The sequence below is a fragment of the Ursus arctos genome, unplaced genomic scaffold, assembly GCF_023065955.2.
Source record: "Ursus arctos isolate Adak ecotype North America unplaced genomic scaffold, UrsArc2.0 scaffold_4, whole genome shotgun sequence".
In the NCBI taxonomy this organism is placed as follows: domain Eukaryota; kingdom Metazoa; phylum Chordata; class Mammalia; order Carnivora; family Ursidae; genus Ursus; species Ursus arctos.
In genome coordinates, this window is record NW_026623056.1 from 16,682,513 (window position 1) to 16,699,648 (window position 17,136).

Genomic DNA, 17,136 nt, shown 5'->3' on the forward strand with positions numbered 1-17,136 from the left:
TAAGCATCTGCCTTAGGCTCAGGTCACAATCCTGGCGTTCTGGGATCAAGCCCTGCATCGGGCTCCCTGCTCAGCGGGAAGCCTGCTTCTCCCTCTCCCACTCCCCCTGCTTGTGTTCCCTCTCTCACTGCCTCTCTCTCTGTCAAAGAAATAAATAAAATCTTAAAAAAAAAAAAAAAGAAGAGCAGAAAAGATAGAAAAAAATAACAGAATGAGAAAGGGGAAAAGAGACAAAGGTGATAAACACAGAGGAAAGAAATGTAATTATAGAATAGAGCAACATCCAAACCTCTCATGCTAGGGTATTTAACATGTAATCAGAAATAGTTATGATCCTAACAAATGATTTGAATCCAGAAAGAGACATGGAGGGGCGCCTGGGTGGCTCAGTCATTAAGCGTCTGCCTTCGGCTCAGGGTGTGATCCCGGAGTTCTGGGATCGAGCCCCACAGCAGGCTCCTCTGCTGGAAGCCTGCTTCTTCCTCTCCCACTCCCCCTGCTTGTGTTCCCTCTCTCGCTGGCTGTGTCTATCTCTGTCAAATAAATAAATAAAATCTTAAAAAAAAAAAGAAAAAGAAAGAGACATGGAAAGGAAATGTGCATTTAGGCCAAGCCAGGTAAAACTGAGAACACTGTAAAACCAGGGTAGGTAACAGGCTCTCTCCTAAGTGGCTGCATATAATTATCACAGCAACTCTCTGAGACACTGATGATTGTTCCCATTTTACAGATGAAGAAAATTAAGGGTCTGAGCTTTCAAGTAACTTGATAAAGATCATACAGCTGATCAAGAATTGAGCCCAGGGGCGCCTGGGTGGCGCAGTCATTGGGCTTCTGCCTTCGGCTCAGGGCGTGATCCCGGCATTCCGGGATCAGGATCGAGTCCCACATCAGGCTCCTCCGCTATGAGCCTGCTTCTTCCTCTCCCACTCCCCCTGCTGTGTTCCCTCTCTCGCTGGCTGTCCCTCTGTCACATAAATAAATAAAATCTTAAAAAAAAAAAAAAAGAATTGAACCCAGATTTGAGTCCATGTCTGTCTGGCTTGGAAACTGATGTGTTTCTCCTTACCCTTGCAGAGAAAATGTGACAGAAGACCAGCAACTAATGTTGGGAGGAAGTATATCCTCCTTTTGATTCCTTTTGCCAAAGTGCTCTCCAGAAAGCAGCCAGACTGCCTGGGTTTGAATCCCAGCTCTGCTACTTACTAGCCGTGTGACTCTTAGCCTCTCTGTGCCTGTTTCCTTATCTGTAAAATGGCTTCATAATTGCCATGAGGGTAAATGGGTACCCAGATGTAAAGCACCTTCAACAGTGGCTGGCATATCCTAAAGTGCTATATAAACTTGCTATTTCCATTATGGCATGGAGCCACAGGACTATTTCTAATGAGCCTATTGCCAGGAAGTTCTTATATAGTAGCTTTGGTTACACTCACATGGTCCTGCTGTGTTGGAATTTCCCATGGGCCAAGGCTGCCCCTGCTGCCACGTTCCCCTTCATCTAGCCTTGGGGGTGATAAAGGAAAGAGGTGAGTGCTGTGATGCCGCACTGTCATCAGAACATGAACAACTCCAGAAACTTGTCCCAAGTGGATATCCCAAGGCTTTGCTGCTGCAGACCCCAGTATGGCTGAATGTGAAAGCTTCTTACGCAGGGAACCTCTAATTAACCTAGAACCCATCTACCTGGAGGAAATAGAACAACCTTCCTCCAACGTTACAATTCTCGTTTCTGTCCATAGGTTTTTAACAATAACACGAAAATAGCTCACACATTGAGTGCCCTAATGTGCCAGACTCTGTCCTTTGACATGGGTACTATTCCTTTTTTTTTTCCTTAAGATTTTATTTATTGATTTGACAGAGAGAGCGAGAGAGGCAACACAAGTAGGGTGATCCAGAGAGAGGGAGAAGCAGGCTCCCCGCTGAGCAGGGAGCCTGACAAGGATCATGACCTGGGCTGAAGGCAGTTGGTTAACCGACTGAGCCACCCAGGCGCCCCAACACGGGTACTATTCTTATTTCAATTTTACAGGTGAGGACATTCAGTCTGAATCCAGAATCTTTTTTTTTTTTTTTTAATTTATTTGACAGAGATAGAGACAGCCAGCGAGAGAGGGAACACAAGCAGGGGGAGTGGGAGAGGAAGAAGCAGGCTCCCAGCAGAGGAGCCTGATGCGGGGCTCGATCCCAGAACGCCGGGATCACGCCCTGAGCCGAAGGCAGACGCTTAACCGCTGTGCCACCCAGGCGCCCCTGAATCCAGAATCTTTTATTCTACCTATAACACTGTACTGTCTCCTATTTGAGAACATGCAATGGGCAGTGTGTGTGTGTGTGTGTGTGTGTGTGTGTGTGTGTGTGTGTGTGTAAATGCCAAAGAAAGCGATCCAACACTTTCAACCTGATCAATTCATCATCCACCCTTTTTCAGCCACAAGAGCAGCCCGTGCTAGAACCTCATGCAGCAAGCTGAGGACTGAGGTGACTGTTGAGAAATGCATTATGGATTTGCCACCATTCTGAGCCTTCTCGGGTCAAATTCATGTACTGTACTGGGGGAGGAGGGAGGAGAATGAGGCACTTTTTAAAAAACTGTGGCAAAAAACCCACTAGGCACTCTTCAGTGCAGCAGACTGCAACAGCACCAGGCCTGATTAAGGAATGACAATATGGAAGGCAGATGGCAGCTGCATACATGCCACACTATTGCCTTTCAGTTAAATATTGCTTGGTTTTTTTTTTTTTTTTCTTGTAAACCTCCCAAATAAAACGGTTTGCTTTCCTCAAGTTAGAAGTGTTAGCACGTCTTTTCTTTAAATATCTGTGCATGGCTGTTTTTTTCCCTGCCAATTTGTCACCATCTGTAACCCTCCCTTTGTGAGATGATCTGATGACAACGATTATCTTGGGGAGTAAAAGTGCAGTCTCGAAGCAACGTGGAGGAGTAGAGTCAGAGTGTGGTTCCCGTGTGTGCCGTGCGTGTGTGTGCAGATGGACAGTGCAGTTTGTGTGTTGGCTCTGGGTGCCTTGTAGAGGTATAGATGGTGAGTGTGCAGTGTGTACGCTGGGTGTGTGTCTCGTGGGGGGGGGGCATGTGTTGTGCACTTTGGGTCTGTATGCTTTCTGGGTAGAGGCTGTGTGGACTCCCTGGATGTGGGGCAACCCCCGTGTGTGGCTGTGTGTGTCCCGGCTGAAGAGGGGCTGTGTGGATTGCTGAGGGCAGATGTTGCTGCCGAAAGCATCACTTCCTAAATGTGTTTAAGGGGGATGGGGAGGGCCTGCAATGTGGGGAATTGGGCCAAGAAGTATCACCAGGGTTTGGGCCTGGGTCAAAGGCATGGAAATTATGGGTGGCTTGCAAGAGGGGTTGCTGGGAGGGGGACAGGCCGATCCTAAAGAGGAGAGGGGTCCCGGCGTCGCCGGAGGGCGGCCGCGGGCACCGGCGTGACGCCCGGGCGCAGGGCGGGTGGCGGGCAGCAGCGGGCGCGCTCCTCCCCCCCACGTTACCCCCACCCCCGGGCGCGGCGTCGCGGCGGGAGGGGGCTCAGGCGGGCGGGGGCGGCGGCGGCTGCCGAGCTAGGGGCTGCGGCGGCGGCCGTGATGGCGGGCGGCGGCGGGACCGGGCCGGGGGCCGAGGCCGCGGCCTGGGCGAGGGCCAGCCGCCGGGAGCCCTAAGGTGCCGCCCGCCCCTACTCCACCATGAACGTCGCGCTGCAGGAGCTGGGCGGCGGCGGCAACGTGAGTGGGGGCTCCGGGGAGAGGACTGGCTGGAGGGGTTGAGGCCGAGGGGGCAGGAGGCGTCGGCAGGGGCTCGGGCTGGCCGAGAAGGGGCTGCGTGCCGGACGGGGTGCGGGTCGGAGGGGCCCCAGGCCGGAGAGCCCGGCAGGAGAGAGGGGGTCCTCCCTGCGGACAGGAGGGGGCCCGGCCAAGCCAGGGGCACTGGGGCAGGGCCGTGGGCAAAGGGCCCTCTCTGCCTGACCTCGGTTGGCGCCCCCGACTGTCTGGCAGATGGTGGAGTACAAACGGACCACGCTGCGGGAGGAAGACGCACCTGAGACCCCCGTAGAGGGCGGGGCCTCCCCGGACGCTGTGGAGGTGGGCAAGGGGGTTCTCCCTTTCTCACCAGGCCCCAGCCCTGACATGACGCCTGGCAGACCCAGGAGCTCTGGGCTGCCCCGGAGGGTCACCTGCCCCCACCTCAGCTTCATCTCTGGCCTCTGCGCTAGAACTAGGGTGAGGCGATTGTCAGCCATGACGTTGCACAAAGCAGGCTCAGGACTCAACTCAGACCGCCTCATTGCCCCTGTGCCCAAAGTCAACCCCTTTAGGGTCTTTGCTCCATGGCTCTGGAAACTGCCTGTGTCTTCACCCTTTGGGAGGACTTCTGTGATCTTGGATCCCCACCGGCAGCTTGCTAGCTCACTGTTACGCTGTGTTCCCCAGGTGGGATTCCGGAAGAGGACAAGAGACTTCTTGGGCTCGCACACCCAGTTGGAGCTGGTCTTAGCAGCTGTCTCTCTACTGCTGGCTGCACTGCTACTGGGCTGCTTGGTGGCCCTGGGGGTCCAGTACCACAGAGGTAGGTGGGCCCACATCTGTTACCAGCCCTCCTAGCTATTGGGGCCTTGGGGGCTCAAGGGCCACTCAGGTTTTCTCTGGTCAGGCCAGTCTTCCCCCAGCTTTTCTCTCTCCTCCCGACATTCTTGTTGTCATGGCCCTTCCCAAAGCATTTGTTTTTCCCAGACTCACTGACAGTCCCCTACCCCGCCCCCATGTCCCCTGCCACAGACCCATCCCACAGCACCTGCCTCACAGAGGCCTGCATTCGAGTGGCTGGAAAAATCCTGGAGTCCCTGGACCGTGGGGTAAGTCCCTGTGAAGACTTTTACCAGTTTTCCTGTGGAGGCTGGATTCAGAGAAATCCTCTGCCTGACGGGCGTTCTCGCTGGAACACCTTCAACAGCCTCTGGGACCAGAACCAGGCCATACTGAAGCACCTGCTTGGTGAGTGGGGCTGTCGGGGAGGCATCGTGCCAAGTAAAACTCACACCTGGAACAGGGCTTTGCATTTAGGTACTTAATAAATGTCCGTGACTGAATGAATAAGTAGATACCTGCAAACACTCCTGTGGTGGGCGATGCAGAGAGCAGGGGGATCCTGAGAGGTGGAGATGGGTTTGAGGGGACAGACCTCTGAGTGTATAACGAAGGGACTGTGCTCTGCACTCTGCTTGGATCACTGCTGAGGTGTGGTAGGCACCAGGGAGTCTGTGTGCTTAGAGATCTTGAAGGGTTTCTGTGGACAGGGGAGAGGAAGCCACACTTTGCTGTTTCCCATAGTCTTCCTGGGTCTACTTTAGGAGGCCTGCCCCTTCACAAGGCAAGGAGAGGGACCAAGCGAGGGCCCAGGACCCCTGTGAGCAGTTAGCATAGTTGCCAACTGGACCTGTGTTCTGCCCCACAGAAAACACCACCTTCAACTCCAGCAGCGAAGCTGAGCGGAAGACACAGCGTTTCTACCTATCCTGCCTGCAGGTGGAGCGCATCGAGGAACTGGGAGCCCAGCCGCTGCGAGACCTCATTGACAAGGTAGGACCCCTGGGGGAGGTCAGGATAGGTCTTGGGAGAGGATATGGCCCCAGAAAGCTTTGGGGGCCCCTGTGCCATAGTTTCCACAATGGTCTCTACTCAGATTGGTGGCTGGAACATTACGGGGCCCTGGGACCAGGACAACTTCATGGACGTGCTGAAGGCAGTAGCAGGGACCTACAGGGCCACCCCTTTCTTCACTGTCTACGTCAGTGCCGACTCCAAGAGCTCTAACAGCAATGTTATCCAGGTACCAGTCTGGAGAAGGGTTGGGAGGGACTTATGGACCATTTGCTGAGCCCAGACTCTCCTCCCCTATGACAGGCAGCCTGGGGTGGCTCCATCCCCCACCCCTGTACAAGACGCTAGGGGTGCGTTGGGGGAAGGCTCACTCCCTTGACTTGCTATTGCAGGTGGACCAATCTGGGCTCTTTCTCCCCTCTCGAGATTACTACCTAAACCGGACCGCCAATGAGAAAGTAAGAAGCATCCTCAGAACACCCAACCCCACCCCTCTGTTGAGCTGGTCTGATGCTTGTTTACTTTTCCCTTTGCCCAGGGTCATAGTGGGAAAGGTGAACCTGTCCTGTCACCTAGTCAGCCAACTACCCTTCCGTCCTTCTTTCTCCCTTCACTCTTCCCTCCTTTCCTTCCTCCCTCCCTTCCTTCTCATCCCCCTCTCTTTCCCTCCCTCCTTTCTTTCTGTTCCCTCTCCCCTTCTTTACTTCTTTCCCCTTATTCTTCTAGGACAACATTTTATAGGCATCTACTGTGTGCCAGGTGCAATGGGGGAATTCTGAGATGTCCCTCCAGAGCCACTGCCACACAAAGCTTTCAGTGTAGATGGATTCATGGACCTACATAGCTGAGAATGGGCTCAAAAGGGGGTCTCTAGGCCTCAGGAGAAACTCAGATAATCAGAGGTTTCCTAATGAGATTGCATCTGAGCCGGGCCGTGTAGAGTATCTAAGAGTGCATGAGGACACGGTGGGTAATGAGAAGAGTTTAAACAAAGTCTTGAAGAAGGATAAAGCTAAGGCATGTTTGGACCATGAGAAGGGGTCCAGTTTGGCAAAATGTGGAGCTCAAAGCAGATGAGAGGCTGGACAGGTGGATAGGAACTAGTTGTGGAGGGGACCTGGAATCCACCCTGAGTTTTATTGTCTAGGCCTCCAAGGGCTATTGCATGCTCCAGGGCAGGAAGGGAGCAACCCAGTAAGCAGTGCTTGGTGTGGCAAGTAGATGCAAGAGAGGGAGCCTAGAGACGAGTTAAGTCAGTAGTACTCTAGGCTCTGAGTCTGTAAGGGCTCAGATGTGGGAAGTGGCAGAGGGAATATTAGGAAGGGGAGGATCCAAGAGACATAGCCAAGTGCAAATCGTGAATTGCGGGTGACTGGGTGTTCAAAGAGAGGAGTAGGAGGAAGGGATAAAGACAGATGAGGCTATAAGCCTGAGTGATGATGGAATGGAGGAGTCCTTGGAGAACCAGGGGTGTCTGGAGGAAGAACTGGCTCAGAGCACATTGGGGAAGAGGAAACAAGGTGATGTCACAGGAAAAGGGCAGACTCTGGGGTCACACCTTGTTTTTGATCCCAGCGCTATGACTTGGTGCAAGATGAAGCTGTTTCTTCATCTATAAAATGGGGATCATAGCATTGACCTTCTGTGGTTCCTGTTTGGGGAAGGGCAGATACAAACTTATGCAGACACTCAGGGAGTGGGAACCACTTGTTTTAGATGTGTGATTGTGAGCAACCTGGGTACCGTCTATCTGGGGAGGTCAGCAGGCAGCTGTGGAAGCTGGGTGAAGTCCCAGAGAGGGGACGAGGCTGGAGGGAGCCGAGGGCTTGTGGGGCATCTCCTTAAAAATGTAGACAAACGCTTGGGAGAAGTGAGAGGCAGGAGAAGAATACAGAAGGGAAAGAGGCAGATGCTTGCATTTTAAGGGCAGTGGCAGAAAGAGAGCCAGTGAGGTCGGCCTCTGTGGAGTAACACTACTGGGAGAGTCATCTGTCCTTTCTTTGGTTCTCAAACACTGAGCATTCCTCAGCCAGAACTTCCTCCAGGCATGTGGTAAACAAGACAGTGCCTTTGCCCTCTCAGTGGGGGAGAAGCCATGAAGCGGCTTGGTGTACAGTCATCCTCTGTGCAGTTGCTGGGCCTGTCACAAAGGGGCGGCATGGCATTCCCAGACTGAGTGTCACAAGGGACGAGCCTTGTCCTAGGATAAGGGCAGACTGCCGTGAAGGGAGAGGTTTCAGGCAAAGGGAAGAGCGTATGCAAAGGCTCTGAGGTGGGAGGGCATATAACCCATTGATGGACCAGCGTGGGGAGTGGGGAGGGGAGGGAGGGCCAAGTCCTGGACAGGCATGCTGATTCATATTATGCATGGACACTGTGGATCAGATTGGGCATTTATCCCAAAAGAAATGGAAAAGGAGGGGCATGAACGGGTATGCGGTTTAGCATCACCTGAGTCAGGAGAGGAGAGAGTTTTGCGAAGGCCGGAGAGAACAGCGTGGTTCAACAATTGGGAATCGGCGGGAGAAAGCTTCAGTTCAGCTCTGTGTGTTGCTGGTTGTCTCAGGCAGGAAGTCTGTGCCAGCATCTAAGGGAAGCTCCGGCATAAAAGGTTCACATAGAATAAAAACTTAGGAGTAAAACAGGGTTCAGGAAAGTCTCAGGGTAAGTCTTTAGCTAAAGGCAGGGAGAGAAAGGGATAAGTGAGATGGGTGGCGACAGGGCATGGTCAGGATGACTGGTTGAGCCAACCAACCCCGCGGGCGCTGGGATGACTGGGATTGGTCCTCAAATCTCTTTCTCTGACACCAGCAGCAAGGAAGAAGAGAAGCGGGAGAAAGAAAATTTGAAATATAGGGAATGGATGTTAAGGGATCTGGAACTTTTCAATCCAGTAGAGGAGGAAACGGCCTTTGGTGATTGATTGAACCCGGGGGGCGGGGCTTCAGGGGCAGAGTGAGTAGTAGCGCCTGGGAGGAGGGCCACAGGGAGCTGGTGCTGAGCAGTGCTGAGGGTCTGTTTGCAGGTTCTCTTCCCTTCAGTCAACAAATATTTATGGAGCACCTACTATGTGCCAGATGCTGTGCTAGAGGCTACCGTGGAGAACAGAGAAAACGGTCCCTACCTCGCTGGAGCTCGGGTGCCAGCAGGGGCTGAAGCAGCATGAGTTCGCACTGGGCCCCCCGTAGTGCTGGGGCCGTGGCTGGAACTAACAGGCCTGCGCCGCATTTGGACTCTGTCATCTGCTAGTTTGTGATAGGAGTCAAGTCATGTAACCTCAAGCTCCTTTCCTCATCTGTAAAATGGAACTAATACCCACTTTATGGAGTTGCTGTGAGAGGGAAGAAAGATACATTACCTGTGAGGCCCCAGCAGAGTCTGATACATGTACATACATGTGGTTATCGTGTATTTCTTTTCTGCACGTTTCTCCCCCTTGGAGACTAGAAGGGAGCTGAGAAAGCAGCAAGGTTGAGGCCTGCCTGGTTGGGAGATGCAAGATCATGAAAGCTGCTATGGACCAGATTCCCCATGGGGTCCACTCAGCTGTTAGGGGATGGCATGTGGTCACTGATGTGCTGAAAGAATAGAAGGGCTTTAGGAAATGAGACGGCAGAGCAGTGTGGGAAGCAGGTCCATCCACTGGACAAATATTCACGGGGCACCTGTTCTGTGCTAGGCCCCATTCTAGGCCCTAGCGGCGGAGGGGTGAATAAGCAGCTGTAACTTGCAACAGTGCTCTCCTGAGCTTACCTTCTCTTTGGGGAAATAGATGATAAGTAAGTACACAAATAAATAAACAAGATCGTAGCAGATGGTGGTGAACAGTATGACAAAAACAAAACAGGATTGTCCAGGAAAGCTTCTGTGAGGAGGGTCAGCCACAGAGATGGTTATTGGGGGGTGGGGGGGTAGAACAGACCCTCTCAGCCTTGGGCAGGACCTGTCGCTGGGCTCCAAGGATGACTCAGGGCTTTGACAGGTCCTTACCGCCTACCTGGACTACATGGAGGAGCTGGGGATATTGCTGGGCGGACGGCCCGCGTCCACACGGGAGCAGATGCGGCAGGTGCTGGAGCTGGAGATACAACTGGCGAACATCACAGTGCCCCAGGACCAGAGGCGGGACGAGGAGAAGATCTATCATAAGATGAGCATCGCAGAGCTGCAGGTGGGGTGGGCGAGGCACAGAGGCAGCCGGGAGGGGCTAGCCCCTGGAGCAGACCTCCCAGCTCTCCTTCGCAGGCTTCCTGAGGCAGCCAGTCCTTTCCGCATTTGCTTGCTTTTCTGAGTTTCCCAGCTGCACTGTTCCTATCCATTTTAGGTCACCTCTCACTAGGCCATCCCTCGGTCCCCTTTCATGTTGCCTTGGGATGCATAGAGGGATTATGTTAAAAATCTATAACAATTTGTACAAGATGTCCACAAAACAATCAAAAAGAAATTTGGAAGCATCTCCTGGAGGGCCCTTACTGTGCCAGGTACCAACCCTTTAGTTGGATGATGGAGAGGCTGGGTAAGGAGGGGTTCTGAAGAAGAAACCAGTTATGTAGGGACCCTGGATGGTGTCAAGGGAGTTGGATTCCATCAACTGTTGTGAAAATATTTGAGTATCTATGCCCCAGCTGAATATTATATAGGGTGGTTTTTCTTGTATAATAAGTGATTGGACTCCCAAATTGAGGAGCACTCAGGCCTGGAAAAGGGATTTTTGCAGGAAGGGGCTACCAAGCAGCTACTAGATGTTGCCATGGCAATGGGAAGGGTTCCCAGGCTCCAGCATATCAATGGGGGAGGGGTCTGCTGGAAGCCAGGCGGACAGGCAAGGAGGCTTGAATTTTGCTTTGTTTTTGTTTTGTGTTTTGTGTTTTGTGTTTGTTTGTTTGGTTGGTTGGTTTTTTGTTTTTTTTTTTGTTTTTTTTTTGTTTTTTTTTTTTTTGGTTATAGGCCCTGGCGCCCTCCATGGACTGGCTGGAGTTTCTGTCTTTCTTGCTGTCACCGCTGGAGCTGGGTGACTCTGAGCCGGTGGTGGTGTATGGGACGGATTATTTGCAGCAGGTGTCAGAGCTCATCAACCACACAGAGCCAAGGTTGGGAAGAGTCCAAAGTGTGGGAGGTGGGGCTCAGAGCTCCACGCAGGTCCAGGCAGGGACTGGGCATGGGGACTGGCACAGCCAGACACAGAGCAGCATTTGACAAGGCCCTGGACCTTCCAAACATCAAAAGAGAATGTCTGCAGGCTGTTCCCCTAGGCTGGGGCTTCAGGGCTCCCATTTACGCTCTTTATTCCCACACCTTGCTCCAAACTGACTTCTGCAGGCAGGTGTGTGGTCCCAGGGTGAGACAGAGGGATTCTGGGACAGCTCCTACATATGCCTCTCAGGACTTCTGTTGCCTGCACGTTCGTGGAGCAGATTTGGGGTGGAAATGGTACCGCACCTGCCCTTTCCTTACGTTCTGGTCTGGATGCCAGCGTCCTGAACAATTACCTGATTTGGAACCTGGTGCAGAAGACAACCTCGAGCCTGGACCACCGCTTTGAGTCTGCACAGGAGAAACTGCTGGAGACCCTCTATGGCACCAAGAAGGTGGGATTTCTGACTCTGTCCCCACCTTCCAGTCCAGCCTAGTGCGCCTGTGTGTCAGGCACCATTGCTTCCTGGTAGAGTGTGGAGCACAGGCATAGGAATCCAGATGACTTGGGTTGCCATCCCAACTCCTCCATGTTTTGGCCTATGGGACCTTGGTGGGGCATGTCGCCCAGTCTGTCTCTCCATTCCCTGGTGTGTGACACAGGAAGAGCTTGCAGTATTGTCTTGAGGAAACAGCAGGGCATCCCATGCAGAGGCACTCAGCTTTGATGATGTTGGTTAAGAAGATGAAGAAATGTAGTTCTTAGTTTCAAGATGCCCCACGAAGTGGGGGACATGGACATGTAAACAAACGTTGTATTTTAGGGTGATAAGAGCTCACAGTGTGTGGAAGACCTTTGTGCTACAGAACAGAGGAAGGGATAGTGCATCCTACCTGGGGGAGAGAGAGGCCTCAGGACGGTCCTTTATGAAGAGGGGTGATATTGGAAGAATTAGTTCACCAAGGGAGCAAGGGAGAAGGGCATTCTAGGCAAAAGAACAGGATGTGCAAATTCCCAGAGGCCAGAAACATCACGGGCTTGCATGTGCTCTGTTATGAGTTTGGGAGCAGGCTCACTGAGAGGCTGAGGGTGCTGGGGAGGGCCTGGGGCAGTCTATAAAGGGACCCCAATGCTCTGTTAAGAAGTCAGGCCTTGATTCTTTCAGCGATGGGGAGCCATGGGCTGATTTTAAGCAGAATAACCCAGTTAGGTATATGTATTGGATGATCTCTCCAGCAGCTAAGTGGAAGATGGAGGGGAGAGACGGAGAAGGGGGATGGGAATGGAGCCAGAGTGTCTGGTTCGGAGGTGACTACAATCTTTGGCCAGAGATGATAGTGTTGTAGGACAGGGAAGTGGCAAAGGGGTGGACAAGGGAGAGGACCAAGAAGTCGGGGTAGTGAACACTGGTGATAGATTGAACGTGGGGGGTAGGGAGATGGAGGAAGCTGGTGACTTGCGGGTTCCTGGCTTAGGGGACTGACCGGATATAAGACTGGGATATGGAGCTGAGCAAAGAAACTTCTGGCCCCCAGTGGGCCCCTTAGAAACTTAAGAGGAGAGTACTGAGAACAGAGTGGGCAGCACACCTGTTCCTCCTGAGGTTTTGTTGCTGGAATTGGCCCACTTTTCAATTCTGCCCTTTATTTTCCCTGGAGTCTGAGGGAGAGATGGCAGCACCCCAAGCCCATGTTGCCATTGCTCAGAGCCCAGAGGGCCGGCCCCGGAGACAGAGAAGAGAAGGGCCTGCAGACTGGAGAGCAGAGCCATCTCTGGGATGCCTGGCTCTTTGTCCCTTACAGTCCTGCATGCCAAGGTGGCAGACCTGCATCTCCAACACAGACGATGCACTTGGCTTCGCTTTGGGCTCCCTCTTCGTGAAGGCCACGTTCGACCGGCAAAGCAAGGAAATTGTGAGTCTTCAAGGTTCTTCCAACACCACTCCTTGTTTTAGTTCAAATCCACTGTTCATTCATGTGTGTAAATGAAGAGGGGGGAACTGAATGGAAATTCATCAATAAATGAACAGTAATTACTTTGGGTGATAGGATTAGGAGGGGTGCTTTTTGTCCTTTAAAGTTCTCTATATTTTCCAAATTTTCTACAATGAGTTTATGTTGCCTATAAAGTTAGGAAAATAATATTTATTTATTAGGAGATGATAATGAGTATGCTTAAAGTATTATCTACAAGGATGTTTCTTGCAGTGTGGTTTATAATAGGCGGAAATGAAAACAGCTGAAACGTCTAATCATAGGGACTAGAAGAAAGATTGTGGTTAGGGTGAATTATGAGGCAGCCTAAAACTCATGATGTATTGTTAAGTGAAAAAAAAGTAGTTTATAAGATATATGTATGTTGCACAACATACTTCCATGTTATATTTGTATATCCGGGCAGGGAAAGACTCTTAAAGTAGATAATCAAAATGTTAAAAGAGGATTTCTCTCTGAGTGATGGGATTATAAGTGGTCTGTTTTCCTCTCTGCCTTTTCTCAATTTCCCAAATTTTATGCTATTAATGCCTTCCTTCCATAATCAGATAAAAATCAACACACTATATTAAATTATATTAATCCAATTAACTTATTGTCAGTTAAGTTTTTTTATTAATTAGAAAAAAGCCACCCACGATCTCAGGACCTTCACAAATGATGTTTCCTCTTCATCTTCCCAAGATGCTCAGCCTTACTTTAAGCCCAGGGCCGGGTGGGGCGGAGTCCATCTGTGCATTGAGAGGCCAGCTAACCCCCACCCCCTCCTCCCAGGCTGAGGGGATGATCAGTGAGATCCGGACCGCCTTCGAGGAGGCCCTGGGGCAGCTGGTTTGGATGGATGAGAAGACCCGCCAGGCAGCCAAGGAGAAAGTGAGCCGTGGCTAGGGTTGGGGCGCCATCTTCAGGTGGGGATGGAGGATACAGTTTTTGGGGGGGGAGCCTGGGGAGGGAAACCCTTAATCTGGTCTCTTCAGGCAGACGCCATCTATGATATGATTGGTTTCCCGGACTTCATCCTGGAGCCCAAAGAGCTGGATGATGTTTATGATGGGGTGAGTACCTGGGCTCACCGGTGCTGAACTTCATCCCTGAGGCGGTTGTGGGGAGGGGCTCTGTTCTCAGCTCAGTAATTGGGGCTCAAGCACTGGGAGGGAAGGAGGTGCCTCTTGGTTCTTTTCAGAAGCAAGTGTGGGCAACGGGACACCATTCCGTGCTGGCTGTGTGCCAGGCTGCAGGCTAGGGAGCAGGAGAATGCAGCGCTCACCAATCCTCTTTCTACTCCTCCCTACCTGTGTAACCTCGGACAAGTTACATAATCTCTCTGGGCCTGAGTGTCTTCATTTGTAAAATGGGGACCCTATTGGTACCAACCTCACAGGGTTGTTGTGAGAATAGAAAGAGGCGGTAGGTAAAACAATAAAGCACCAGCAACATAAATACTCTTTAAGTATTGGCGCTTCTTATTTCCTAAATATTTTACTCCTATTTTGCCTTTGAGGAAAACTGAGGCTCAGAGAGGTGCTAATTAGTAGCCAAACTGGGACTGTTCTCTTCCCCAACATGTTGTCTTGCTTGCTTTCTGCCTTCCACCACTCCCACAGTATGAAGTCTCTGAAGATTCCTTCTTCCAGAACATGTTGAATTTGTACAATTTCTCTGCTAAGGTGATGGCTGACCAGCTCCGCAAGCCTCCCAGCCGGGACCAGTGAGAATGGGGGATTGTAGACACTTGGGGCAGCAGGAGAGGTAGGGGACATTTCCAGGGCTGGGGAAGGGGGGTGGCAAGACATCTCAAACCAGAAGCACAAGGGCTTTGCAGGAGGTAGGTGAGGGCTGCTGGGCTGGGAGGGGCATCAGGAGCCTCAGGAGCCTCAGCCTTTCCCTCTCGCTCTCCCAGGTGGAGCATGACGCCCCAGACAGTGAATGCCTACTACCTCCCAACCAAGAACGAAATCGTCTTCCCTGCTGGCATTCTGCAGGCCCCCTTCTACACCCGTAACCACCCCAAGTGGGTCTGGGGCAGGAGGGGCTGGGTGCTGGGGACTGGACCTGTGGATAAGCCAGGCACGGGGCTGGAGGTGGGATCCGGAAGTTCCCTGACCGTGTCCTCATGCATTCCTCACCTACCAGGGCCCTGAACTTTGGTGGCATCGGCGTGGTGATGGGCCATGAGTTGACACATGCCTTTGATGACCAAGGTAGAGGCCCGTAGAGTTGCCCCCTCCAGCCTAGAATTCCCAGTGTCTTGCAAGGCCTTGGAATATTGGGAGCAGGCCACAGGGCTGGCAGAAAGCTGCTGTAGTCTCGGTGAGGTGCAAAGGTTAGTTCTCCTCAGGGCGCGAATATGACAAGGAAGGGAACCTGCGGCCCTGGTGGCAGAACGAATCCCTGGCCGCCTTCCGGAACCACGCGGCCTGCATGGAGGAGCAGTACAGCCAGTACCAGGTCAACGGGGAGAGGCTCAATGGCCGCCAGACGCTGGGGGAGAACATCGCTGACAATGGGGGGCTTAAGGCTGCCTATAATGTGAGTCGCCCAGCTGCCTCCAGTGGCTGAGGCCCACCTGCCCCCGGTGGGGGGGGGGTTGGGCAGTGGGAGTGGGTGGAGGTGGTGGGCAAGCCCTGATGGACGTGCTGCCCCTGTGCCTGACCCCAGGCTTACAAAGCGTGGCTGAGAAAGCACGGGGAGGAGCAGCAGTTGCCAGCTGTGGGGCTCACCAATCACCAGCTCTTCTTTGTGGGATTTGCCCAGGTATTTTCCTCCTAGGAAATCTGGGGCCTGCCCCTCTCCTGCTCCCTCCTGGGAATGTCATTAGAAGTCTGGGGCATGCAGGAAAGGGACTGGGAAATGGGCTGAAGATGGGGTGTGGAAGGTGGTGCTCAGGAAAGCATGCCGGGAGGCCCGAGGAAGGAGAACTCCTCAGGAGGCTTTTGCAGATCCCGGCGGGCAGGGCTGCCCTGCTTCAGGGCAGCAGGTAGGGTGTAGGATTGACCCCCACCACGTTCCTGTGAGGTGGCTTTGGAGGAGGCAACTAAAGCTTAGGGACAATGTGGTTCATCCGGGGCTACCCAGGAATAAAGTAAGTGGCAGAGCAAGAACTCGGGTAGGGTATCTTCAAGGCACTTTGCACTGCCGCAGGAATTCTCTGGGGGTCATGCTTCCTCCCCTCAGATGTATTTGTTCTTGGCAACCGAGTGTCCAGGGCAGCTTTGAAAGGCCTTCAAGGAATTTGGGAGGGAAGGCACATTTCCCTCCCCAGTGCTGGTAGCAAGGGGTTGTAGCTGAGATGATGGCTATGTCCTGGAGGCCTCTTGAGCAGAGGGGCTGGGGTAGTGGTGGTTTGCGTCCCCGGGATGGCTCTGCTGCAGCCCAGTCTGTGGCCCTGTCTGCACTAGACACCATATGTCCCCATGTCTGTCCTGGCCCGCAGGTGTGGTGCTCAGTCCGCACACCCGAAAGCTCTCACGAGGGGCTGGTGACCGACCCCCACAGCCCTGCCCGCTTCCGCGTGCTGGGCACTCTCTCCAACTCCCGTGACTTCCTGCGGCACTTCGGCTGCCCTGTCGGCTCCCCCATGAACCCAGGGCAGCTGTGTGAGGTGTGGTAGACCTGGGGCTTGGGAGAAATAGGTCGCTGTTGCCAGAACCTGGGGCAGCACGCCCAGCAAAGCTGTTTGCTCCAGGTTTAGAGAAGGCAAATGCCAGCTGGGCTGGGTCCAGCCCCTCCACACCCCAGGTGACATGAATCCCAGTCCTCCCTCAAACACCACATTGTGCCTCTGCTTTGGGGGTACCCCTGCCTCCAGCAGAGCCCCCACCATTCACTGTGACATCCTTCCATGTCACCCTGCCTGAAAGAGGCCTGGGGGGCGGAGGGGGGCATCAGCTCCCACAGAAAGGAATCTGCCTCTTCTAGTGCTAAGATCACTTGACTTGGTGGCCTTGGGTCCTGCTGTGCCTGCTGCACTCGGACCACACAGGGCCTGGGTGGTGTGCCTCCCATACTTCTCCCCGAGGTCCACTCGGGAGTGGACCCAGCTCCTTTCAGCTCCACTCTCAGGGGCTACCCCCCAACCCATGTTTCTTATGCTGCTTCTCCCAATACTGCTGCCAACCCTCACTGACAGACCCGCTGTGCTCAGCTCTTAGTGGAAGCCTGAGGGCCTTTACAAGCCCACTTGCTGCCTCCCAGGTTCCCCGGGGCTCAGAGGGGAAGTATGTATGGTGTGTATGTAAAGGGGATGCTGGTTCCTGTGTCTTGGGGCACAAGTCATAGGGGCTGCACTGGTCCTCCCTGGCCCAAGCAGAAAAGCAGATAGAGCAGGGAGAGAGGACAGAGTTTATTTTTACAGGGTAGAGGGTGGGGAGGGAGGGGTTTTTGGCCCTGTAGGAC

At 53.0% G+C, this 17,136-nt stretch overlaps 1 protein-coding gene across 5 annotated transcripts in view; it reads left to right on the forward strand.

Moving 5' to 3' along the window:
- The window catches only part of ECE2 (endothelin converting enzyme 2), a 30,953-nt gene extending 14,602 nt beyond the window's left edge, over positions 1–16,351 (forward strand). The window contains exons 1-19 of one of the 5 annotated variants that reach the window (XM_044383684.3): positions 3,703–3,741; positions 4,012–4,236; positions 4,447–4,582; positions 4,792–5,007; positions 5,468–5,592; positions 5,696–5,842; positions 6,006–6,071; positions 9,596–9,784; positions 10,561–10,703; positions 11,087–11,201; positions 12,550–12,660; positions 13,516–13,614; positions 13,719–13,796; positions 14,346–14,449; positions 14,642–14,752; positions 14,875–14,942; positions 15,080–15,270; positions 15,400–15,495; positions 16,175–16,351. In XM_044383684.3, the coding sequence (XP_044239619.3) occupies positions 3,703–3,741; positions 4,012–4,236; positions 4,447–4,582; positions 4,792–5,007; positions 5,468–5,592; positions 5,696–5,842; positions 6,006–6,071; positions 9,596–9,784; positions 10,561–10,703; positions 11,087–11,201; positions 12,550–12,660; positions 13,516–13,614; positions 13,719–13,796; positions 14,346–14,449; positions 14,642–14,752; positions 14,875–14,942; positions 15,080–15,270; positions 15,400–15,495; positions 16,175–16,351 (2,436 nt within the window). Of the gene's footprint in view, positions 1–3,702; positions 3,742–4,011; positions 4,237–4,446; positions 4,583–4,791; positions 5,008–5,467; positions 5,593–5,695; positions 5,843–6,005; positions 6,072–9,595; positions 9,785–10,560; positions 10,704–11,086; positions 11,202–12,549; positions 12,661–13,515; positions 13,615–13,718; positions 13,797–14,345; positions 14,450–14,641; positions 14,753–14,874; positions 14,943–15,079; positions 15,271–15,399; positions 15,496–16,174 lie in introns of those variants that run through there. The other 4 variants (XM_044383690.3, XM_057306701.1, XM_044383695.3 and 1 more) reach the window with 4 other exon arrangements.
- Positions 16,352–17,136: the final 785 nt, after the last annotated feature.